Source organism: Elephas maximus, chromosome 13, assembly GCF_024166365.1.
Source record: "Elephas maximus indicus isolate mEleMax1 chromosome 13, mEleMax1 primary haplotype, whole genome shotgun sequence".
NCBI lineage: Eukaryota > Metazoa > Chordata > Mammalia > Proboscidea > Elephantidae > Elephas > Elephas maximus.
In genome coordinates, this window is record NC_064831.1 from 53,510,677 (window position 1) to 53,537,099 (window position 26,423).

A 26,423-nucleotide genomic window follows, 5' to 3' on the forward strand; every position below is an offset into this window, starting at 1 on the left:
AGAGGCTGGGGCTTGGGCCCTGAAGTCGGCAGGGGTCTGCCTCTGCATCAGGACCTGCACCGGGGGACGTTTCCACTGAAGGTCGCGCGGTGAGGCAGCGGCTCCCTGCACCGCACCGCCCCCGGCACCGCCCCACGCCTGTCACCGCCCCCGGCACCGGACCGCCCCCGGCACCACACACCGCCCCCTGCACCGCCCCGACCCGCCCCACCCCCGGCACCGCCCCCGGCACCGCACCGCCCCCTGCACCGCTCCTCCCCCAGCACCGCCCGGCTCCTGCACCGCCCCGACCCGCACCCGTTCTCACTCTGACCGCGCCCGTCTGGGTCCAGACCTGCTCCTATCCCCACCCCATCCCAGGGACCGTCCCCGCCCCACCCCGCCCAGAATTTTGCACCGCCCCTTCACTGCTCCGCCCCCTGCGCACCCCTCGCCCGTCTCCGCCCCGCCCCGCTCATTTGCCCCGCCCCCTCCAGCTCCCGTCTCCGCCCCGCCCTGCTCATGTCCCCGCCCCGCGCGTTTGCCCCGCCCCCTCCAGCTTCCGTCTCCGCCCCGCCCCGCTCATGTCCCCGCCCCGCTCATTTGTCCCGCCCCCTCCAGCGCCCGTCTCCGCCCCGCGCCCGGCTCTGGCTGCGCCCGCGCATCTGGCGTCCCTAACGGGGAGCCCGGGTCCGCTTCCGCGGTCGCCATGACGGCGGCCGTGTTTTTCGGCTGCGCGTTCATTGCCTTCGGGCCTGCATTCGCCCTCTACATCTTCACCATCGCCACCGAGCCGCTGCGCATCATCTTTCTCATCGCCGGGTGAGGCGGCTGCGCCGGCAAGCCCGGACGCCGAGACCCTGTCCCCGCTGGGCACCCCTACGACCCCTGGCGTCCGCACCAGACCGCTCGGCCCTGTGGGGCTTGGGAGGGGAGGGGGTCGGGGGGAGCGGAGGCCCCGCTTGCCGGGCCCCTTGGCCTCCTCGGAGGGGCTGCGGCGCTGAAGGAGCGCGTACTGCGGGGTCCTTTTGCCCGGGGTCCATGGGTGGGCTTTAATGGGTCGTGAAGCCCCTAAAATTGTGGATGAATTCATTCTTACGTGCGTTTTTCATTTTTCTGGAGAGAAAGTCCCTAATTTCTCTCAGATTCACAAAGGTATCTGTAATCGCAACAAGGCTAAGGCCACAGAATCTAGCTAGGGCCGTAGTCTCCCACCCTGCCCGTTAGAATCACCTGGGACCCGGTCCCTTCAAACACGGATGCCCAACGCCTACCCCAGGTGAACAGACTCAGGACGCTGGGGCCGTGAATCCGGCTTCCCGTGTGTTTTAGGTTCCCAGGTGATTCAGGTGTGCTGCCAAAGGGTAGAGACCTGTGAAAACACCGAAACACGTGACCGTGCATCTTTCCCGGAGTTTAGTAAATACCGGGCTCTGGTGCGAATGTGGCCGGAATCCCAGTTTTCACTTGTCTGGCAGCTCTTCCAGGGGCACACGCCGACCTCCCTCCCTCCCTCCCTCCCCGACTTTGAGTCTGGCTTCCAAGCTGGGCCAGGGAGTCCCACCTTTTCTCAACTGCAAGTGCTGCATTGGCTGTGTCAGTTTATGAAATAATAGGTTTGAGAAAAGGTTTGTAAAGCTCGTTGTGATCTTTAGAGTCAACATGGGTTGTTACAAAAACCAAGCCTGGATAACTGATCTGGAGCAGAGCCCAGGTTTTCACCTTCTGGATTTTATACCAGTCATTCTATTAATAGATGTGTAGACATTTTTCAGGAGCCCTGGTGGTCCAGTGGTTAGCGCTTGGCAGCTAAATGTGAAAGGTTGGGGGTTCGAACCCACCAGCCAATCAGCGGGAATCGACCGGAGGGCAGTGGTTTTGGTTTGGTTAGACACTTTCCTGGAAAGGACACTATTACATTTGCAGGTATCTGACCATTAAATCAATAATTTTTGGTAGCTTAATGATATAAAAATTGCAGTAGCCACTGGTGGTGTATTTTATTGTTTTGGCACATCCTTGATGGGCGGAGCATTGATGAGGAAAAGTAGCAAATCGTTTTCCAGTCTGACAGTCTTTGGCAGATCGAGTCTGCTGATGTACTTGCAAATAGCATGGTCACTGAAGAAGAGTACTAGAATCCCATGTTCCTCTCAGACCACATGGGGAGTAGGAGCCACTAACCTAGAGCATCACTCCCCCCACCCCTCTCCAGCCCTGGTGGCATTAGTGGTTAAGAGCTCAGCTGCTAACCGAAAGGTCAGCAGTTCAAATCCACCAGCCTCTCTTTGGAAATCCTATGGGGCAATTCTGCTGTATAGGGTCACTATGAGTCGGAGTTGACTAGACAGCAATGGGTTTGGGTTTTTTTGGGGGGGAGGGCGGTTCTTAAAGAGTCAGGAAATCTGTTCTTTTAAGCAAGATTTTTCTCTTTTTAAACCATTATTAATACTGTACTTAATGTTTACTTGTAACTTCCCCCCCCCCTTATTATCAGAGCTTTCTTCTGGTTGGTGTCTCTGCTGCTTTCCTCCCTTGTTTGGTTCATCGCGGGGACCATTACTGGCCACAAAGATGGACCAGTACAGAAATACCTGCTCATCTTCGGGGTGCTGGTCTCAGTCCTTATCCAAGAAGCCTTCCGGTTTGCATATTACAGGCTATTAAAGTAAGTTGAACATCTGCTTTGCCGTTTTTCCCCCCAGATAGATTTGAATTACAGTTTAGTAGTTCAAGACATTAGTGTGGTAGTTGAGGGCCCATGCCTCCTTGCATAATTCCAAGGCAAGGTATTGATACATTTTCAGCCTGAAAATATTGACTATTAACCTGTGGACATTCCTTCCCTCATTCATTCACATTTCTTGAGTATCTGCTCATTGCCAGGCACTATCGTAGGTACTGGGGATACATCAGTGACTAAGAGACAGAATCCCTGCCCCCATGGAGCTTATATTCTAGGGGGAAGAAATAGACAACAAATGAATTAACAAAAAAAATACATTATATGTTAGAAGCAATAAAAGCTGTGGAGAAAATATAAATTAGGGAATTAGTCATTAAACAACAGAAACAGTTCCGGTACTCAAGGTTGTTAGAATTTATATCTACTTCTCTTTGCTACCACCTAAGACAAAAAATTATTATGGAGATTACACCTATCATTATTTTGACTGAATTAGGGCAATATAGGGGTTCATTTTATAATATTTCATATGGTTTCAAATCTATAATAGAAAAATGTTTAAAAACAAGAAGCCTTGGTATAAGCTCCCTTTTTGGGCCAAAAAGTAGATCATCTGTGGAGCATGAGAACCTCACATGAAACCACTGCTTGGAGACACCACTTGAACTTGGACAGTATTTTCTCTCAGGCAGTCACGAGGCTGGCTTGATTACGTAGTAATAGTTAGTTAGTAGCTGACTGACCCACCATCTTCTATCTTTTCTGCAAACGAGGTAATTAAGGCTGTCTGGGATTTCACAGATGTAACCAAGACAGAACCTCAACAGCATCGCTCATGATCAGCTTCTGATCATTCGTTCTTGCCAAAATGCTAGGCCCTCTGTGTTTTTTACTTTTCACAGCAGATGATTGGATTCCTTTTTAATAATGAGGCAATTTAACTTTCACATTGAAAGCTAGGGACACATTGCTTAGAAGCAAAATTCATATCTTAGAAAAGGTTTAAAAATGAAATTCCCATTAGTTCCTGGAAATATTAAAGAGCAGCACGTATGAAAGATAACGTTTAAATTTCTGAAAGAATGCAACATCCCTAACAGATGGACACCAGGCTGTGGCCGAACGTTTCTGGTATGCAGCAGTTACCGTCCTGCAATTTTAACTGAGGAATGTTGTTATGATGCTCAAAATCTGCCTACTCCTGCCTCTGCGCCCCCCCCGCCCCCGCACAAGCCACACAGGTCCATGAAATTTTTGCCACATGGTTGTTTTCATATGCCTTTCAATGCTAAATATTCCTCATTTCTTTACCAGAACCCCAGAAGACGTGCATCAAATCTCTCAGTCTCTGCTCCCCTAGACATGCCCCTTTTGGTCAGTGCCTGATGTTTGCCTGTGCTCAGGAACTAACACAGTACTCTGCAGGCGGTGGTTGTGGATTGAACTATTTCCCCCCGAAATGGGTGTCAACTTGGCTAGGCTATGATTCTCAGTATTGTGTGGTTGTCCACCATTTTGTGATCTGTTGTGATTATCCTATGTTTTGTAAATACTAACTTCTCTGATGTCAATGAGGTAAGATTATAGACAGTTATGTTAACGAGGCAGGACTCAATCTATAGGACTAGGTTGTATCTTGAGTCGGTCTCTTTTGAGATATAAAAGAGAGAATCGAGCAGTGAGGAGGGAGACCTCACACCACCAAGAGAGAAACACTTGGAGCAGAGCACGTCCTTTGAACCTGGGGTCCCTGCACTGAGAAGCTCCTAGACCAGAGGAGGATTGATGCCAAGGACTTTCCCCCAAGAACTGACAGAAAAAGCCTTCCCCTGGAGCTAGCACCTTGAATTCAGACCTTTACCCTCCTAGACCGTGCGAGTAAATTTCTGTTTGTTAAAGCCATTCACTTGTGGTATTTCTGTTATAGCAGCACTAGGTGACTAAGACAGTGGTCTAACTAGTTCAGAGAGCCCTGGCCCTTCCCACCCTTAACTGGGCACTGTACTCTAATTGAATTGGGTTTTCCTGTCAGCTACACCATTGAGACATGTTGGCCTTGAATTTTCATATGTGATGGTTCTAATTTTGAAAAAAAACAATATTTCTAATATAGAATGCTGCAATTTAGAACATGGGTTTAGTAACCCTGTGGATTTAATACTTCCTAAAAATCAGAACAAGTAAGAAAAACGGTAGTTTTTCAAAGTTTATATTTAAAGAAGTTGAATTTTTTTGTTCTCGTTCTTGGAAACACAATAATAAATGCAAACGAAGAATTTTCCATTTCAGCGAAATGGTCAGAATTACAAACACTGCCACTTACACATCATCAGTCCTGTGTTCTAACCGTCAGGAACATGGAAACTGATCATGTTTTTTACTTTCTTACTTCCTAACCCTATAGAACAGAGTAGAACTGCCCCACAGGGTTTCCAAGGAGCACCTGGTGGATTCGAACTGCCAACATTTTAATTAGCAGCTGAGCTCTTAACTGCTGCGCCAACAGGGTTTCAGATGTTAACACTGAGAATTGTTAGTGTCACAGACGTTTCCTCCCACAAACTTACGACACAGAATGAGGAAGTTTATTAAACTTCTGAATTTGTCAGTAATATATTTGTGATAGTAGCACTTTGCTATACCAAATACCAAAAATCTTGGTCATTACTGAGCAATTTATATAAACTAGAAATCCTCCAAAATTTATTGATTCTATTACATTGATGCATTTGTTGATGGAAATTATTACTTTTATATATGTCTTATAAGCTCTAATTAGCCTTTAATTGTGACGGGTAAGTAAACATCTGTTTATTTAGGAAAATTGGGCATTCATGTTGGTTACTTCTCCAGAAAAAAAGAGTCACTTAAATTTCTGGCTGATGTCCTCTCTACCTCTTTTCTTTTTTTAAAAAAAATTACATGTGTGATTTTATTTTAGAAAAGCCAACGAGGGTTTGAAAGCCATAAACCCAGAAGAGACAACACCCTCTATGCGATTGCTGGCTTATGGTAAGTTAGGACTGGATGATGCCCTTAAAAAAAATCAGTCATTTTTATCTTTTGTACCTTTGTGGATTTCAAATAATATTTTTTTCTGCCTTGGCCTATTGGTACACATTGTTTATTTTTCCAACTTTCCAATTTCCAAGGCCCTTATATATAGAAATGCAATTTCAGGTGAATGCTTATCTATATGTTTATTAACAAGCAACCAGGTTTGAAAGCTAGGTTTTTAACCTGTATACATTCCAGTTAAGGAGCCCTGGTGGTGCAAATGGTTAAGCGCTTGTCTGCTAACCAAAAGGTTGATGGTTTGCACCCATCCAGTAGCTCTGTGGGAGAAAGTCCTGGCAATCTGCTTCCATAGAGATTACAGCCAAGAAAACCCTGTAAGGCAGTTCTACTCTGTCACGTGTGATTGCTGTGAGTCAGAATTGACTCAACGGCACCCAACAGCAACAACACTGTAGTTAACTAGCAGTTTCTAAGTGATGTATCTGCTGACTTCTCTGGGTGTTTACTGTGACTCCAACTGTACTAGGAGAACTCAATATTAACGCAGGTAACGCGTCTGCATATTTTTTTTTCAGAATTATGTTTAAAGACTGGGCCCTAGGTGGAGTCACTCAGTCTGGCCCAGGGATCACTCCTCAAAGTACATAGCCACACATCCAGCTCAGTTCCCACGCTTAGCCATCAGACTAACTGCAGACTCTGTCATAAGCCAAAGCTGGAGCTTCAGCCCCGTGTCTTTTCTCCATCACCTGTTTCTTCTGCCTTTCCAGAACTCCCTTTTCTCTCCTTTTTTATTTCTCTGCTAGGTTCCATCACGCATTTCCTTTGCTTTCCCCACCTCCTCTCTCCATCAGCCAGCCAGGTGCCACCTTTTCAGAGCCATCTTTCTAATGTTTGCCCTTTTCCCTTCAACCAAATGGTATTCCCCTGTCCTTGGAAATTTGATTTGAAGAGAAATCGTTGTGTGAAAAGGGTTGAACGGTGTGTTTTCTTTCTCTTCAGTTTCTGGCCTGGGCTTTGGAATCATGAGTGGAGTATTTTCCTTTGTGAATACCCTGTCCGACTCCCTGGGGCCAGGCACGGTGGGGATCCATGGAGATTCCCCCCAGTTCTTCATTCATTCAGGTAGGTGCTGGGTAGCTGTGAGTCTTCAGGTTTCTGGTCTGTCTGGATAACAACTTACAAGTTTTAGCTATTCAATCTGCAGTCTTTTCTCTGAAGCAGTTCAGGGTCCATTCTCATTTCATGAGGAGAACAGTTAACATGCAAAGGAGGCGACAGCTTCACCTCAGCAGGGCATCAAGGCAGGGCAGGAGCTGGGACATGTCTAAGTTACCAACTGTAGGGGAATTCACTGGCTTAGGAGTTCAGAGTTGTGTTATGTCTCTAAACGCAGAGTACTGTCTGGCACTACAAAGTGAAGGACCTAGGAAAATAAAAATTTTGATTAAAGTACTTTAGAATTTTAGAGTGGAATTTAGCTTACATAAAATTTATTCTGGTTTTACTATACTAACGGTGTTGCCTGTATGGGTGAAATGTTAGCAGTGAATTTTTTTTCTTTTTGTACTTTAGGTGAAGGCTTACAAAACAAACTAGTTTCATATTAAATAATACACATATTGTTTTATGACATTGCTTAACAACCCCACAACATGTCAGCACTCTCCCTTCTCAACCTTGAGTTCCCTCTTACCAGCTTTCATGTCCCCTCCTGCCTTCTAGTCCTTGCCTCGGGGCTGGTGTGCCCCTTTAGTCTCATATTGTTTTATGGGTCTGTTTAATCTTTGGCTGAAGGGTGAACCTCAGGAGTAGCCTCATTTCTGAGCTGAAAGGGTATCCAGGGACCATACTGTCAGGGTTTCTTCAGTCTCTGTAGGTCCAGCAAGTCTGGTCTTTCTTTTCGCGTTAGAATTTTGTTCTACATTTTGCTCTGCTCTGTCTGGGACCCTCTATTGTGATCCCATTAGCAGTGAATTTTTGTAGGCTGTGTGCTTTTTCAGTATTCAGTAATACGTACACCCAGTCCTCACTCATAGACGTGGTAGGGTTCCAAAGACCAGGTCATTATGCGAAGATGAGCATTACATGAAGATGGAGGATGACCACATCAGATCACAAAATGGTGAATGACTGCATCATTACATAAATTGTTTTTTAACTTCTGTTCACCTTCTCCGTAGTGCACTCTTGGCAGGCAAAGGCAGGAGTCTGGCTGAGCCCAGGGACTTGGGGATGCAGGGTGTCCCCTCTCACTCTTCTGCATGCCTCGGGGCTGGTGGGTGATGCACCTGCCGCATCAAGTCCATTCCAGCCCCATCCTCCTTTTTGACCCTGTTCCCCTATTCTTCTCCCCTTGCTCCCAGCTCCTCCCCCACTGCGTCTCCCTCCTTCCTTCTACTCCCTGCCCCTCTCTGGCACACCGGGTTGGGAGAGCTAGTTTCTGCACTTGAGCCAGTACCAGAGCACGGCTCTACGGAGCCAGGTGAGTTAGCCATGCTGGAGGAACCTGAGCACAGCGGGTGCAGGTCTGGGGCGGGACTGCGTGGGAGCACTGAGCTGGAGGCCAGGGGTCGTTCCTGTGCAGCTGCCCCGTTCCCAGACAGGTCGATCTGTGCCACCCAGAGCTGAGAGCTGCCACAAGCTGCCAGGGGCTGGGCACCTGTGCCACCATTAGGAGGTGAGTCCCAGGAGCCCAGGGCGCTTTACCCACAAAGGCTGGGGCTGGTACAGGAGGAGGTCCCTGGGGGCAGGTGACACCAACTCTGGTTACGTCATTGCAGCCAGTGTTACCCTCGCCTCACACCTTGGCATTTGTTACATCAGACATAAGTCGTTAATAAGCCAAGTAGTCGGATAGCAGATTTTTCACTGTTCCTATACATGGGAAATGTCAGGTAACCAGATAGTTGATGAGCGAGGAGCAGGTGTATGGATCTTCAGTATAATCTCCAGCCTTTAATTTGTCATCCTGGCCCCTTTTCGGGATACACAGTGTAATGTAATCTTGAAATTGAGAATAAGGAAAAAATGATAATAGATAAATTGATCTTTTTTACCAAAGATGCAGTATAAAAGGACCAACTCATTTCAAACTGCTTTTTCATCCACCAGATAAAAATTAATGTCTTGATGCAGTGATCACAGATTTGAGAGTTGGTAATTGTCTTAGTTATCTAGTGCTGCCAAACCAGAAATACCAAAACTGGTAGGTTCGTCAAATTTACTTTCTCATTGTTTAGGAGACTAGAATTCTGAACTCAGGGCGCTGGCTCTAAAAGTCCAAATTCAGGGTGCCAGCTCTAGGGAAGGCTGTCTCTGTTGGCTCCGGCGGTCTTTATTCCCTGGTGATTTTCATATACCTTGGTATCTATCTTGCCCCAGCTCTGCTTGCTTAATCTGCAGCTTTTATGCCTCAAGAGAGATTGACTCAAAACACACCCTACACTAGTATTGCTTCATAAACATGACAAAGAAAACCCATTCCCAAATGGGATTATAACACAGGTATAACCCAACCCATTGTCCTTGAGTCTATTCCAAGGGGTTAGGATTTACAATATTTTTGGTGGCCACAATTCAGTCCATAATATACATAATTACCATAAGACTTCCTAAAATCTTAAAACCTGTTGCCATCAAGTTAATTTGGACTCACAGGTACCCTACAGGACAGAGTAGAACTGCCCTATAGGGTTTCCAAGGAGCAGCTGGTGGATTCAAACTGCTGACCTTTTGGTTAGCCGCCGAGCTCTTCCAGTGCGCCACCAGGGCTCCTCCATAAGACACGTCTTAAAAAATAGGAAGAAGCCCACTGTATTTCTCGTTATCACCACAAGATTGATGTCAGTGAAATAAGTGACCCCCTGCATGCATTCTTTAATTAAGTCACCTTTTATTTTACATTTATGCTAAAGTAATTTCTTTCCTCAAGGATGTTACCCTCTAGTAGGGGAAATAAGACAAATGAGTAAACGAATAGTGAATCAGACTTTCAGTAAAGGTTTAAGATAATGTTAGAAAGGCTGTAAGGAAATAGGACCAATATTAAATGAAATTGTGTAGATAGTAGTTGCTCCGGTGATCCAGTGGCATCCTACGTGCTGCAGAGGTCACCAAGCCCAAGAGGACACGTCTTCTCCATTCTCAGCAGACTCTTTATTTCCGTTTCAGTTCAGGCCTTGTCATCTCTCTAGATTACCACCATCAGCCCCCAACTGGCCCGCCTTCTCTCCTTGACACACTTTCCACGTGAATCCATCCTGTATGCAGCTACTAGACTCCTCTTCCCTGTTGGGACATGTTTAATGGCTTTCCAGGGTCTACAGGTTAAAGTCAAGGCTCTGTATAATCTGGCTACAAGTTGGAGGAGGAGAAAGTGTGTTGATGGGTCATACTTAGTGCCTCCAGTGTAGCAAATTGTCTTCCTTTTCAACATTCATGGTTAGAATATTTCTGGCAGATTTTTTTTTAATGATTATAAAAGAAGTGTTAGGTTTTAAAAACAAGTATTAATATTAGTAGCTAAAGTCTATAGGGTTGCTATGAGTCGGAATCGACTCGACGGCAGTGGGTTTGGTTTTTGGTTTTTTTTTTAAAGTCTATTGCAGTCTATTACAATTTATTATTTTAATAAATTAATAAAACAGTTATGAGGCAGTGTTATTGCCACAGTTTTTATATGTTCTTAGATTCGTCTGTTACACGGCTACAAAAGCAGGGTCTTTTTTTTTTTTGGTCCTCAAATATCATTCTTCTCGTAGAAATTGTGGTCCCAGGGTGGTGCAAATGGTTAACATGCTTATCTGCTAACTGATGCTAACTGAAAGGTTGGAGGTTCAAGCCCACCAAGAGGTGCCTTGTAAGAAAGGCCTGGTGATCTACTTCTGAAAAATCAACCCTTGAGAACCCTACAGAGCACAGTTCTACTCTGACACCCATGGGGTCGCCAGGAGTCGGAATCTATCATATCCTTCATTCTGTATCCTCCTCTGAATCTGGCATAAATTTTCTGGCACTTACCTGTGGATGGTTTTTGAATTACCAACTCAACTATATTTGAATTATCTTCAGCAAAATTTTACTTGCGTGTGATGTTAATGATATTGTTTGATAATTTCTGCATTCTGCTGGATCACCTTTTTTTGGAATGGGCACCTATATGGATCTCTTCCAGTTCATTGGCCAGAAGACTGTCTCCAAATTTCTTGGCATAGATGAATGAGCACTTTCATCGTTGCGTCCATTTGTTGAAACATCTCAGTTGGCATTCCGTCAATTCCTGGAGCCTTGTTTTTCGCCAGTGCTTTCAGTGCAGCTGGGACTTCTTCCCTCAGTACCATCGGTTCTTCATTGTACGCTGCCTCCTGAAATGGTTGAACTTGGACCAGTTTTTTTTGGTACAGTGACTCTGTGTATTCCTTCCATCTTCCCTTGATGCTTCCTGTGTTGTTCAGTATTTTACTCTTGAATCCTTCAGTATTGCAACTTGAGGCTTGAATTTTTTCTTCAGTTCTTACGGGCTTTCTGGCATCGTTTCTATCACTAAGGCCATATTTTCTAACTACTTATCCTTCTTTATCTCCAGCTTTTGCATTCCAATCACCAGTAATTATCAGCGCCTCTTGATTAAAAAAAAAAAAAAATTTTTTTTTTTTTCTTGATTGCATATTTGATCAATTCAGGCTGCAGAAGTTGGTAAAAATCTTCAGTTTCTTCATCTGTGGCCTTACCAATTGGTACATAAATTTGAGTAATAATCATATTAACTGGTCTTCCTTGTAGGCATATGACTATATCCTATCACTGACAGCGTTGTACATCAGGGTAGGTCTTTATGACAATGAATGCAACGACGTTCCTCTTCAATTTGTCATTCCGGGCATAGTAGACCATATTATCATCTGCTGCAAGATACCTAATACCAGTCCATTTCAGCTCAGTAATGCCTAGTATATTGATCTTCAAGCATTCCATTTCATTTTTGACAGCTTCCAATTTTCCTAGATTATAGTTCATAAATTTCACGTTCCAATTACTAATGGGAGCTTGCAGCTATTTGTTCTCGTTTTGAGTCATGGCCACATTAGCAGATGCAGGTCCCACAAGCTTTACTTCATATCATGAAGGTCAATGCTACTTTGAGGAGACAGCTCTTCCCCAGTCATATTTTGAGTGCCTTCCAACCTGAGCGGCTCATCTTTTTCCAGCACTATATCAGACAGTGTTCTGCTGTTATTCATAAAGTTTTCACTGGCCAGTTTTTCAGAAGTAGATCACCAGGTCCTTCTTCCTAGTCTGGAAGTTCCGCTGAAATCTGTCCACCACAGGTGACCCTGCTGGTAGTTGAAATACCAGTGGCATAGCTTCCAGCATCACAGCAACACGGAAGCCACCACAGTGCGACACGCTGGCAGACAAGTGGTTGGCGTCTTTCACTAGATGGTGCTAATTCTCTTTAGTGAAACACTGTTCTCCTGAGAAGTTAAGCTTAAATGATTCATTTGAAAGAAAGTAAAAGTTGTGCTGGCAGTTTGGGATTGAATTTGTATTTTCTTCAAATTCAAGGGGAAATTCAAAGAGAATAAAATCCTTTCAAGTCTTTAACCAAGTTAGGGTGGCTGACAGACCATACTGTGAATGTGTCCCTATAGAATGAAAGAACAGCTGTTACTGTGTGCGAGAGTTTCTTACATGTTATAATGTCATTCTTTGGAGCATAAATGTTGAATTATATACTTTTATAATATACAATTATTATTAAACAATTTTATTATACAGTGTTTAAAAACAATAACTCCAAATACTTACGTTATCTTATATGTATTTGTAACTGCCATTGCTACCATTTCTCTAGGCACAAGCTAATTTTAAGTTTTTCAGTTAAATTTTTCAGTTTAGCATATGCATTTTTTGACTTTTTTTCCCCCTGCTCAGCCTTATATTCTTGAGATTATTAATATTGTATGTCACATAGAATTCCATTGTGTAAATACACTGTAACTTATCCATTCTGGTGTTGATGGACATTTGGGCGGTTTCCGGTTTTTTGTTACTACACACAATGCCTGTGTAAATATTCTTTCAGCAACTTCCTTGTGCACATGTGTAAGAGTTTCTCTAGAGCAGGGGTTCTCAAATTTGAGTGCATCACAACACCTGAGGGCTTATTTAAACACTGATTGCTGGGCCCACCCCCATCGTTTCTGATTCAGGAAGTTTGGGGAGGATCCTGATAATTTGGGTTTCTAACGATCTATTGATTGAGTACTAACTGCCTCGGTGTAGCTCTAGCTGTGGCATTGCTGGAGTGAAATAGAGACTTCAGACTTTAACTATCCGAGGTAAAGCTAGATTGCCTTCCTACCAGCAGTACAAAAGAAGATTGTCAGACTTAAATTCTTGCCAGTCTGGTGGGTGCCAATGGTAGCTTATTATGTGGTCAAAAAGGGAAATCCTTTTCTTGGTTTCATATTAAAACTTGCAGAAATATGGAACTTGCCCACTTTAATGGGCCTTGGGGCCAGGATACACACCCACAGGCAGTATTTCACAGAAAAACCTGTGTGTGCTCAGCAAATTCAGTGCCAGTTGCTTAAGAAGAATTTTATAAATTATTGTTAAAAATAATCAGAATTCAACAAAATTTGAACATAAGGCTTATTTTGAGTACTTATTCTAATTACATATGCCAAAAACCCTTTGCCGTCAAGTTGATTCCAACTCATAGCAACCCTATAGGACAGAATAGAACAGACCCATAGGGTTTCCAAGTAGTGGTTGATGGGCTTGAACTGCTGACCTTTTGGTTAGCAGCCGAGCTCTTAACCACTATGCTACCAGGGCTCCAATATGCCTATAGGGAAACCATTTTGATTCCAGAAAAAGCAAACGGCTCAAAGAGGCTGGGTACAATGAGGCTTATAAAGAGAAAAAGAGAGAGAAATCTAGAAGATCAACCATTGGCTAATCTTACCGTGTTTGATTGAACCCTGCCCTCCTTCTTATACTGAGACCTTTGAACATTAGGTTGCTAGATGGTCTCTTGAACTTGGAGTAGCTAAAGTGAATGGAAGAAATGATAAAGTAAAAGAGCTAAACGGAAGATTTCAAGGGGCAGCTTGAGAAGACAAAATATTATAATGAAATGTGCAAAGACCTGGAATTAGAAATCAGGAAAGGTATGCATCAATGTTGTATCCTTTTACCATACTTACTCAATCTAAATGCTGAGCAAATAATCCAAGAAGCTAGATTATCTGAAGAATGCAGCATCAGGATTGGAGGAAAACTAACAACCTACGATATACAGATGACACAACCTTGATTGCTGAAATTGAAGAGGACTTAAAGCACTTACTAATGAAGATCAAAGACTGCAACCTTCAGTATGGATTACACCTCAACATAAAACAAAAATCCACACAATTGGACCAATAAAAAACGTCATGATAAACAGGAAATGTTTTCATTTTACTTGGATCTGCCATCAATGTCCACGGAAGCAGCAGTCAACAAATCAAACTACGTATTGCATTGGGCAAATCTACTGCAAAAGACCTCTTCAAAGTGTTAAAAAAACAAAGACGTCCCTTTGAGGACTAAGGTGTGCCTGACCCAAGCCATGGTGTTTTCAGTTGCTTCATAAGCATGCAAAAGCTGGATGATGAATACGGAAGGCGGAAGAAGAGTTAATGCGTTTGAATTATGGTGTTGGTGAGGAATATTGAATATGCCATGAACTGCCAGAATAATGAACAAATCTGTCTTGGAAGAAGTACAGCCAGATTACTTCTTACAAGGGAGGATGGTGAGACTACTTCTTACATACTTTGGACATGTTATCAGGAGGGACCAGTCCTTGGAGAAGGGCATCTGCTTGGTAGAGTAGAGGGTCATCGAAAAAGAGGAAGACCATCAACAAGATGGATTGACACAGTGGCTGCAACAATGGGCTCAAACATAGTAAAGATTGTGAGGGTGGCGCAGGACTGGGCAGTGTTTTGTTCTGTTTTACATAGGGTTGCTGTGAGTAGGAAGTGACTCAGTGGCACTTCACAACAACAGATGGTCTCTGGCCCTCCACCCAGGCTATATCTCGTTGAAATTCAAATTTAGTAAGTCTGGCTTCAAACAAGAAAAAAAGGATTTGCAACTTTGGGTAAAAGAAAGGCCTCTGGAGGATTAATTTCAGTCAAGGATTTCTTTAAAGTGAATATTTGGCTTTGTGGATAAGAAAACCCCAAAATCAAAACAAGATACCTGCTATCAATTTCTCTCTTTAAAGATTGTAATTTTTAATATTATACTTCCGTTGGTCTTTTTTCTTTTAAAATCCAAGGAGAAACTTCACTTTAGTGAGGGGACTGGTTTTAAACTGAAGACACTCCTTTTAATTGAGAAAAGCCTTTTAATTAGGCTAACAGGGGGGTCGTTGGAAGCTAGTTAGCTATCAGAATGGGTTTATGACATTCCTCAGGGGAGTGGCTTTAAAACCAGATTCAAGTTGCCTTTCTGTTTCACATTCTAGACTAGAAGCTATGCAGAGGGGACCCCTCGTTCAGAAATGTTGCTTCGAGTTACCATTGGAGCTGATGTGTGCCTAGGTCCTGTGTATGTCCAACCCCAGTATGTCAGATGTGTTTAATCTCTCCTGGCGGCGTGATGGACCCTGAGGGCCTATGTGTTTGTTACAGACGGGGTCCATGGGCTGTGGTGTCTGTTGTCTCTGTGACTGGGTGCTAACGGTTGGCTGTCTTTCAGCTTTCATGACGCTGGTTATCATTCTGCTGCACATCTTCTGGGGCATTGTGTTTTTTGATGGCTGTGAGAAGAAAAGGTGGTGCGCCCTTCTTGTAGTCGTTCTGACCCATCTGCTTGTGTCAGCCCTGGTAAGTACCGCCTCTGTGCTCAGGCTGGTTTTCACAACTCAGTACCTCATATCTGAATGTTATCTCTGAATGGCAGATTTCAGAGAATGGCTGTTTAAGTAATTTTTTTAATTAAAAATAACATATATGCAGAAAAGTACACAAATCCAAAGTGTACATCTTGATGAGTTTTCGCAGCATGAACACATACATACCTAACTGTGGCATGCAGATGAGAGCTAAAACATTGTGGGCCGCCGGGGCCTCCTTGTACCGCATCTAGTCACTCCCCTTTCAGGGCATGACTGAGAACCTGTGGTCCTGAAGGCAGAAGTCCAAGCTGCACCCAAGGCACCAGGGAAAGTAAGACTCTTGGAATTGACGGAATACCAATCAAGATGTTTCAACAAACACATGCAACGCTGGGAGCGCTCACTTGTCTATGCCAAGAAATTTGGAAGACAGCTACCTGACGAGCTGAGTGGAAGTGATCCATATTTGTACCCATTCTAAAGAAAGGTGATCCAACAGAATGAGGAAGTTATCAAACACTATCATTAATATCACATGCAAGCTAAACTTTGCTGAAGATCATTCAAAAGTGGTTGCAGTATATTGACAGGGAACTGCCAGAAGCTCAAGCCAGGAGAGGTGTGGAACAAGGGATACCATTGCTGGTGTCAGGTGGATCTTGGCTGAAAGCAGAGAATACCAGAAAGATTTTTACCTGTGTTTTATTGACTATGCAAAGGCATTCGACTGTGTGGATCATAACAAATTATGGGTAACACTGCAAAGCATGGTAATTCCAGAGCACTTAATTGTGCTCCTGCAGAGCCTGTACATAGACGAAGAGGCAGTCCTTTGAACAGAACAAGGGGGTACTGGGTAGTTTAAAATCAGAAAAGGTGTGCATCAAAGTTGTAGTGTTTCAACATACTTATTGAGTCTATATGCTGAGCAAGTAAAACCAGAAGCTGGACCATATGAAGAAGATTGTAGCATCAGGATTTGAGGAAGACTCATTAACAGCCTGTGATATGCAGATGACACAACCTTGCTTGCTGAAAGTCAAGAGGACTTGAAACACAGCCTTCAGTTTGGATTACACCTCAACACAAAGAAGACAAAAATCCTCACAATTGGACCAATACGCAACATCATGATATTGAAGAAAATATTGACCTCGTCATGAATTTCGTTTTACTTGGATCCACAGTCAATGCCCATTGAAGCAGCAGTCAAGAAATCAGATTAAGTATTACATTGGGCAAATCTACTGCAAAAGACCTCTTTAAAGTGTTAAAAAGGAAAGATGTCAGGACTAAGGAGTACCTGACCCAAACCTTGCATGGTATTTTCACTTGCTTCACATACATGTGAAAGGCAGACAGTGAATGAGGAAGGCTGAAGAATTGATGCCTTTGAATTATGGTGTTGGAGAAGAATATTGAAAATACCATGGCCTGCCAGAAGAACAAATAAATCTGCCTTGTAAGGAGTACAGCCAGAATGCTCCTTAGAAGCCAGGATGGGGAGATTTCATCTCATGTATGTTGGACATGTTATCAGGAGGGACCAGAATGCTCCTTAGAAGCCAGGATGGGGAGATTTCATCTCATGTATGTTGGACATGTTATCAGGAGGGACCAGTCCCTGGAGATGGACATTATGCTTGGCAAAGTAGAGGGTCAGTAAAAAAGAGGAAGACCTTCAATGAGATGGATTGACACAGTGGCTGCAACAATAGACTCAAACATAGCAACAATTGTGAGGATGGCGCAGGACCAGGCTCTGTTTCATTTGTTGTACATAGGGTCACTATGAGTCATATCTGACTTGATGGCACATAACAACAACAACAGCCGTACGTTGCAGTAAGTATCCTATTGTATGACTATACCAGAATTTATCCATTCTATAGCAGAGAGCCATTGATGGTGTTTCCAGTTTTTAACTACCATGCCTGGTACCAATATGAACGTTTTAGTGTATGTGTCTTGGTGAACATAAGTACGCATTTTTTTTTGTATGTATGCCTTGGAGCAGGGTTGCTGGGGTGTGGGGTGTATATGTGTTCAACTGTTCATACCACTCAGTTTTCCGGAGTGATTGTATTGATTTCTACTCCCAACAGTAACTCATGAATTAGTTTCTCCACCTCCTGTCCAGTACTTGATATGGCATTCCCTTTAACATTAGCCATCCTGCTGGATATACCGTGGTGTCATCTTGTAGTTTTAATTTGTGTTGCCCCGATGATTAACGAGGTTAAGGATTTCATTATGTTTATTGGCTTCCTGGATAATTCTTCTGTGAAGTGCCTGTTCAAATCTTTTGCCCATCATTCTATTGGATGGTCTTTTTCTTTTTTAATTTTTGAGGGTTCTTTATGTATTATTTAAAAGAATCCTTTGTCAGATGTATGTACTGCAAATAACTTCTCCTACTTTGTGGTCTGCCTTTGCATTTTCTTAATGTTATCTTTGATGAATAAAAGTTTTTAAGTTTAATGTAGTCTAATTTATCTTTTTTTCTTTATGATGTGCACTTTTTGTGTTCTGTTTAATAAATACTGACCTATCTGTATTTTAATAGTTTAAAATTTTATCTATTTTGCTCATTCATCTATTCTGATTTTCTTTAACAATCATGTATGAAACGTTTTGTTTAAAAGAGAAAAAATATTTTTAAAAGAAACAAGAAAAATACAAAAGCACTTACTATTCTATAAAGTAAATTAGAATTTGGTGATTTAAGGTGTAGAGTTACTGTGATGAGGACAGAGAGTGCCCAGTGCCTGTCATGTCCACAGATGCCTCATCCAGTCTCTCCTCCTCCACCAGCGCCACCACCCTCCTGTGTGCTCCGCATCCAGTATGATGTCTTCCTGATCAGTCTCCTTGCTTTCACCATAGACCTCTTTAATCTACTTTAAAAATTGAAATCAGGTCATTCAGCTCCCCTACCTAAAGCCCTTCTGTGGTTCTGCCTTTGCTCAGAGGATAAAATCCACACTCCTTACTGTGACCCACAACGTTATTGGTCCAGGCCTTCCTCTCTGACCTCGTCCCATGCACTGCCCGCCCCATCTGTGCACATCACTAACATTGACCTCGGGACTCAGTTGCCCCAAGCTCTTTGCTCTCCTTTGTCCATGTGCTTCCCTTGCTTTGGAATGTCCTGCTCCATCTTTGCATGGCTCATTCAGCCCCTCCTGGAGGTCTCAAATTTCACTTCTTCAGGGCCTTGTTGACCAACTAAGTAGATCACTGTGTTCCTACCCATCCTAGCATCACCACACTTATAATTATTCTGTCCTAGCAATCATCACAATTTGTAATTATTTGACTTATTCATTAGCTGCCTCCCTTACTAGCATATAAGCTCAATTAGGGTAGAGACTTTGGGCCTCACTTTCGTGTTCCCGGGACCTAGTGTGGCACCTGCTACATTGTGGCACTCACCAGTTTTCTTCAATGAATAAACTTCTGGGACCCACAGCAGTTTGGAAGCTGAAAAAGAGATGCGATTCCCTCATGTCCTCTTCAATACAAAGGGCATCCCATTACCTAAAGTAATTTGGGCTTGACTTATTTTCTTGCAAATTCTAAAAGCCAGTTTAATTAACAGAAATGAGCTTAAATCGGGGCCCAGATTATAGAACATATATCTTCTATTGGGTTTTCCAGTGGGTTCTGACTTCTGACTATCTTTTAGCGTTCCCATTTGAACACAGCAAAGCACAGGACCTAGAGGGCAGTGTTTGTTGACTAGGTTAATTCATTAGTTCTGTGTGTCTTTTGTGGTCTCAGTGCTCCTCAACAAAGGAGCCCTGGTGGTGCGGTGGCTAAGCACTCGGCTGCTAACCAGAAGGTTGGCAATTTGAACCCGCCAGTTGCTCCTTGGAAGAAAGATGTGGCAGTCTGCTTCTGGGAAGATTACAGCCTTGGAAACCCTATAGGGCAGGACTACTCTGTCCTATAGAGTCGTTATGAGTTGGAATCGATAACGGCAATGGGCTTTTTGGATTTGGCTCCTCAACAGCGACAGACATTGTATGTTCAATGAAAGAGACCCAGCTGTTGAAAGCATTCCATGTTATCCTTCATCTGGGTTACTGTACGTGTTTCATAAGTTTGCCGTTATTACCCAAGCTGATTTCTTTTTCCTTTGCAGACTTTCCTAAGTCCTCAGTATGGGATAAACCTGGTGTTATCATACACAATCATGGTGCTCATGGGTATCTGGGCATTCTTCGTTGCTGGAGGCTCCTGCCGAACCCTGAAGCTCTGCCTGCTCTGCCAAGACAAGGACTTCCTTCTTTTCAGCCAGCGTTCCAGATAACCTCTGGGGGGCAGCACCTCCCAAGCAGCAGGCTGCTTCTTGGGAGGAAGCACAACTGTGCCTTTTTCTAAAAGTCTCGTTTCCTGGTGGAACTTAGAAAAAAAAGAAACTATCTAGATATGAGCCCCACTCATGTGGCTTTCATGCCACAGCTGTCCCGAAAGGATCCATCACTGGCGTGCATCCCACTGCACATTAGAACTGCCTGGGAGCGTAAAGAAGGCCACACCCTCCAGATTGACCTGGCTTGGGCATTTGGTGTTTTTGAACCACCAGGGCCCGTGAGTGGAACTACAGAGAATGCCGTATGGAAGTAAGAATCAGGAGCTCAGCTGCCTCTTAACTTGGGCTGGGCGAGCAAATACCTGAATGTCAAATTCTGGTTAGCCTCTGTCTTTTCATATTCTGAGGTCACAGAAGGCTAAAGGGCTATCATCTCTGTGATCTGCCTTCACCTGTGTCACCCGCACCCTGTGGTGTGAGAACATGGTGGGCTGTGCTTCTAAATATGCCGTCTGTCCTACGATGACTTAGCCAAAGTGAGATACTGATTAATAAGCTATATTTCTGGAAGTTTTTCCCATTCTAGATTGTTCTTTTTGAGGCATTACATTGGTTTTGAGCGTAGGTTCAGTTTCTTTAAAAAAATTGCTTTCTGATTCCCTGGGAAGGCGATACAGGATCAAACTTATTTCGTGCAGTCTTTGCTCCATTTAAGGTTTTTCATGGCTCTGCCCAAAGGCCATCAGCTGTAGTGCGTAACATTGGCGTGCTTGTCGCTGGGTTAGTGGAGGTGGAGTCCAGTGTTTACCTCATGATGTGCTAGGAGCTAAGTGATGTGCTCAGGACAGACTTCCCTGGAGTTGGAGGATGGTTAACCCAAACCTGGAGTAAAGCCATCAGGGTGATGTTGAAACTTTTATTTTGCTTCTGTGATGCTATACTCAATAACACTTTTCCCCAAAATGGAGTAGTATACAATTGAAAATATATCTTAAATTGCCAAATTTATGCTTTTATATAACCCATGTAGTCCTTAGATCTAGTAAATTCTGTGGGGTTTGGTAGCAAATACAGCATTCTTATTATACGAAGACCCAAGGTGTTCATTCAGCTTCTAAACAACCCTTTGATTTCCTTTGTAAAGAAATGGCAGTGAGTTGTGCCTATACCAGCTAGAAATTGTTCTCAGTGGATGGCTTTGGGGGAGCTGGTAGTGTGAAAGGAAAAATACCAACACATTAAAACGATCCTTCAGCAAGTCCCACATGCACAGTAGAGCATCCAAAAGACGTAGGAGCAGCAATGAGAGGGCTCAGCAGTGACAACGACAGATGAATTGGAGATTGACGAGCAAGTTCAAAACAGAAACGTGGCCAACATTTTTGGGCTGGCCACATGCCATTCCAGGGACCAGAACTTCCTTATGTGTGAACTAGACTTTTATCAGTGAACAACATTCCCGCCTCTCCCCAGTGTTTCTTACTAGAATATCTCGATCTAGCGATTCCACAGGAGAAGGGTTTCTAGCAAGGTTGTAAACTGTAAGCAATTATAGCCATTCCCTAAAGTTTACTTCAGCATTAATGCCAGCGCTTCCATTGGCTTTTGTAATTTCCCAGCTTGACAGAGCATTCTCCTTGGACTAGAAGAGTCGAAGACATAGAGACCGAAGAGTGGAATTTACTATGCAGAGTTAAGGGGAGGAGAATAAGATACTCACTGGACTGGAATTAATTCTTATCAGACCATGGTACTCTTTGATGAGTAGAATTACTACTCAATGACAAATGTCTTAAACGGATAGATAAAAATTGTTGTTGATTTGGAAAGTATAGAACATCTGAGAATATTACGTATTTAAGCTCTGAGGATGTCTTCTGCACATTAATAGCTTAATATTAAGAAGCTGGGCTATTGCAAAAGCTCATTTATAAAAACTTCTCAGGTGAGAAGGAACTTTGACACTGAGACTGTTGTCTTAGTTCAGGAACTCATTTGCTACTCCATGGTTGCCCATGAGCAGAGGAGCTTTGTAACGCCAGTCCCTCTTGGAATGTGAGCACCGTCAGCTCAGGACTCGTGTTTCCGAGGGTCTTGCTTTGCCTCATGCCAGGGAAGCCCAGACAGAGGGTGTGTCTTCCTCTGTTACTGTGTGTGTATTTTTTTTGGCCTTTGTTATCTATAATGAGCTTTCTGAGCCCTGTAAGTGTTTGGTGAGGTGAAGATGGTGGGGATGTCGTCTGCCGTCCTCCAGGCAGGATTTTCTCTGTTTGGAGGGAAGTTGTGGCTGTCCTTAAAGTTGACCTTGAAATTGTATTGTCACAGCGCTGGCACGCATTGGTGTGTGAATGATAGAGATGAATTTCGCTGCTGTCTAATAGAAGCTATGTTTATTTCTTCTTCTGTATTTATTCTTAATTCATTCGAATGAATAGTCCTAACTGGAGAAGTTGTTTTACTCTGCCCTGGCCTTCTGACGGGCAGCACAGTCATAGCAGTCTTGAGCATCTTGATGAAAGTGACGGCGGAAAGGAATACATGATGGTACCTGCCGATGGCATAGAAGATGGCTGTGTTCCCGATGTGAATATTTTCATTCTCAAGCACGTTGTAATGCTTGCGTGAATGGCAGATTCACACCTAAAGTGCTGGGTGTTCTCTTCCATAGAGTTGAAGCAGTATGTGCAGTGGCGACACAAGCTTCCTCCGACCTAGGGCTCTTTCCCCTGGTGTTCACCTGGCCGCAGATGGGGGATGTGCAGTCAGCGAGGGCTCACGGGGACGCTCCGTTAGCTGACCAGCAAGGGCAGCAGCCTGGCTCGGGCATCAGCAGCCGGCCTCTCTGGGAAGAATCCCCGTGAGAGGGCTGGCTTGTGTTAGCCATGTTTTTCCTGGGCCCCACCATCCCTCACTCCAGGTAGACAGGAAGATGCCAAAACAAAACAATTTTAAAATGGTTTGCTTCAAATATTTTGTTTATGACTGCAGTGTTTACGTTTCTCATTTAGTAATTATATACATTTCTCATTTAGTGATTATATAATAATTATTTTATAATAATTTAAAAAGTAATGCTTCATTCTATTAAAATTTAATGCTAAGAGAGGTGGGTACTATCTATCTCTTTGTAAAATATGTAACACTTATGTAGTTTTACTCTTATGTCATGCTTACTTCCACTGTCAAACCTTGCGTTCCATACGTAACACAGCAGAATCTCTGCAGACCTGTGTTTCTCAGTGAACAATAAAATGATTGATTGGCACCACTCGTTCCCATGTTTCCTCTTTGGAGTCTGCATCCCTCAGTATCTGTTACTCCTGCAGTTTTTGTCTTAGAAAACTTGTCTGTACATTCTGTCTGTTATCACTGATCAGTTCTGAGTCCTTTTTCAAAGAGAAAGCCTTTGATACCTGACTTAAAATTCATGAGGTGTGTTTCATTTCTGTTTGTTCAGAGACAAGACGGTTTGTGCAGAGAAGTTCCTTGAAGTGTTTTAAACCAAGTGGAAGAGATCCGGTCATCCCACTTTGCAAAATCCCTGAAGTAATTATAAAATAGTGGATTTATAAAACGTCATCTAATAGTGGCCGGCTGGCAGTCTGTTGAGGAGTGTGTGATTTCGTTTCCACTCAGTGACACTGACTGGCCTATAGAGTTCTTTGCGTCTCCTCCCCTGTGCGAAGACAGTGAAGCAGAGGACCTGAGCTTGGTCTCAACCATCAGACGGGATACGTAGGGAATCGTTATAACCTGAAACTGAAAACCGTATGCTGCCCTCTTAACTACATGGGGTCAGATTGCTAAGGGCAACTGGAAAGATTCCATAGGAACCCTAGAGGGCAGTGAGTTTCTGTTAATGGGGGAGGAACAACTCAGAAAAGGAGGGTGAGAATGGTCCCACACCTCGAAGAATATATCAGTGCCACTGAATGGTACATGTAGAAACGTTGAATTGGTGTATGTTCTGCTGTGTGTATTCTCAACAACAACAACAAAAACATATGCTGCCTGTTCACTCTGGTTTGAAATGAGGCTGTTACAGGTTTATTTTGACTGTATTATTGGACGACATATCCCTAAGGACCAAGGGCTCTCTGCTCAGACCCTGTACGCCAGGGGAGAGGCGCACATTCCTTGGGTAACAGCCCAGATCTGTGTGCAGCAATTCCACTGGGCCATCCACATTGAAATTGTGGCTCTAATTCAGCTGCTGTTTGTTTGGTCGTTGTTATTTGTTTGGTATTTAGAGGAGCCCTGGAGGTCTAGTGGTTAAGAGCTATGGCTGCAAAGCGAAAGGTTGGCAGTTCGAATCCACCAGCCTCTCTCTCTGGAAACCCTGTGGGGCAGCTGTATTGTGCCCTCTAGGGTTGCTATGAGTCGGACTCCACTCAATGGCAATGGGCTTGGTTTGGTTTTTTGTTTTTGGTGTTCAGTTGGAACAGGGATTTCTCTGTGACTGGCCTCGACACACGGGACTTCTCCCCTGGAAGGAAGTGCGTGTTTTACCTTCACCTCGTGGAAAATGCTGAATAGAAGGAACTACTCACGTGGCCTGTGGCCTCAGACTCCACAGAAAGACTGGGAATTTGACACATTTTAAGGTGACCATAGGAGCCCTGGTGGCGCAGTACTTAAGCACTTACCTAGTAACTGAAAGGTCAGCGGTTTGAACCTGCCAGCGGCTCCATGGGAGAAAGATGTGGCAGTCTGCTTCTGTGAAGATTACAGCTTTGAAAACCCTATGGGACAGTTCTTCTCTGTCCTGTAGGGTCGCTATAAGTAGGAAGGGACTTGACAGCAACCAGTTTCGTTTTTTGATAAGGTGACCTTAATAGATCATGAGCCCTGAGCAAGTTCTGGCTTTAAGACTGAATGATTTGTAGGTGGTACTTATCACATACCTGTGGATTACTGCGAGTCCCACTTCTGCCTAGTAGTAGAGCCATATAATTTTCAGTGCTCGAGCAAAGTCAGAAATGGGGTTTGCAGCATGCATTCTGGGCTTATCACGCACAGGGCTCTCTGCCGAGACACTTAGAATGGATGGAAAAGAACAACACAGTGGGGATCTTTGTCCTCATGGAAATATAATCTAACTTCACAGGTTAAAACACATAAATATTATTTTAAGGCAATTACAAAATGCACTTGGAAATTATATGGGCTAGAATAGCTTGAATACATAAAATGATGCTAAAATCTTAGGAGTGGATGAAGGGCACCTGGGTAGTGGGTGTAAGTCAAGAAGAAGAGGCAGAGGACTGGCCCCTAGGGAACATCAGTTGAGAGGTTGGAAAGGGGAGAAGGAGTAGCCAGGAAGAAAAAGGAAATAAGGGGAGTGTGGGAGCCTGGCAGCCAGGGAAGAAGGCTGCCCAATGGTGCTGATAAACAAGATGAGGACTGAACATTGTTCATTGCATATGGTGAGAGGGAACTTGTTGGTGACCTTGATGAAAGCAATTTCAATGCAGAGTTGAGGGTGAACACCTGAAAGCAGTGGGAGAAGGGAATAAGGAAGTAGAGACAGTACATAGAATAGAGATAACCATATTGTAGAGGAATGGGGTGGTAGCCTGAGGGGCAAGTGGGAGCCAGAGAGGGGGCATGACTTTGTTTCTCCCAGTAGGTACCATAGCATCGTGCTTGTGTGAAGATGGGAATGATTCTGTAGAAAGGGAAAAACTGAAGATGCAGGAGGTGGGGGATGACTGCAGAAGCAAAGTCCCTGAGAAGGGAGGGAAGAGAGGAAGTTTCAGCATTAAATGCTCATATTAGGTAAGTAAAAAGGATGAAAGTCAGTGATTGGAGAAACTAAGTTCTGCCACTTAAAAAGCTAGAAAAAAGAACAAAATAAACCTAGAGCAAGCAGGAGAAAGGAATAATAAAGGGACGGGCATAAATTAAAAAAAAAAAAGGGAGGCAGAAGAATGATGAAATCAATGAAACAAAAAGCTGGCTCTTTGAGAAAAATCAATAAAATTGCTAACGCTCTGGCCAGATTAATAAGGAAGAAGGAAGGCACCAATTACAAATATCAGGAGTGAGAGGGAGTATTAAACTAGCAATTCCACACCATTACCACAGACTTACCATCCTAGCCGGCACAAAAAGGCCAGAAAAAGAAAGTCACCAGGTCGGGAAGGAAGAGATAAAACTCTTGATTTGCAGGCTATATGATTGTGTAGAAAATCCTGAGGAAGCTACAAAAAGTCTATTAGAACTAGTAAGCAAGTTTGTCAAGGTCACAGGATGCAAAGTCAGAATGCAAAGATGAGTCCTGTTTATACCAGCAACAAACAATGGAAAACTGAAATTGGGTAATTTTCTAGATCTAGTTTGCTTCCCAAACTATCTGCGGTAAAGGACCTTTTTTTTTTTTTTTGTTAATTTCCAAAAATGAATGACAAAAATGTGTTAAAGCATAGACATTCAAAATGCAAACCCCAAATTGTTATTATTAGATTCAACAGATATAAAATTGCATTTCAGTAAATGTAGCCAGAAACAAACATAGGGAA

General features: G+C 43.6%; 1 protein-coding gene across 3 annotated transcripts; it reads left to right on the plus strand.

Annotated features, from left to right (window-relative positions):
- Positions 1-618: 618 nt before the first annotated feature.
- APH1B (aph-1 homolog B, gamma-secretase subunit) lies at positions 619-26,423 on the plus strand. Of its 3 annotated transcripts, none has more exons than XM_049905990.1 (6): positions 619-801; positions 2,477-2,647; positions 5,607-5,677; positions 6,686-6,808; positions 15,446-15,573; positions 23,360-26,423. In XM_049905990.1, exons 1-6 carry the CDS (start codon positions 689-691, stop codon positions 23,390-23,392), a joined length of 639 nt encoding a protein of 212 aa, XP_049761947.1. In that variant the 5' UTR covers positions 619-688; the 3' UTR covers positions 23,393-26,423. The 3 variants fall into 3 exon arrangements, with proteins under 3 accessions (XP_049761947.1, XP_049761946.1, XP_049761948.1); XM_049905989.1 differs by lacking the exon at positions 23,360-26,423 and adding an exon at positions 19,732-21,397; XM_049905991.1 differs by lacking the exon at positions 23,360-26,423 and adding an exon at positions 15,851-16,029.

What these genes read in the sequence shown, in the direction of transcription:
- APH1B (XM_049905989.1), top strand. Translation starts at nt 689, where the DNA reads ATGACGGCGGCCGTGTTTTTCGGCTGCGCGTTCATTGCCTTCGGGCCT. An exon ending in TATGCGATTGCTGGCTTATG is followed by an intron (nt 5,678 to 6,685) that starts GTAAGTTAGGAC and finishes CTTTCTCTTCAG; the next exon opens with TTTCTGGCCTGGGCTTTGGA. An exon ending in ATCTGCTTGTGTCAGCCCTG is followed by an intron (nt 15,574 to 19,731) that starts GTAAGTACCGCC and finishes TTTCCTTTGCAG; the next exon opens with ACTTTCCTAAGTCCTCAGTA.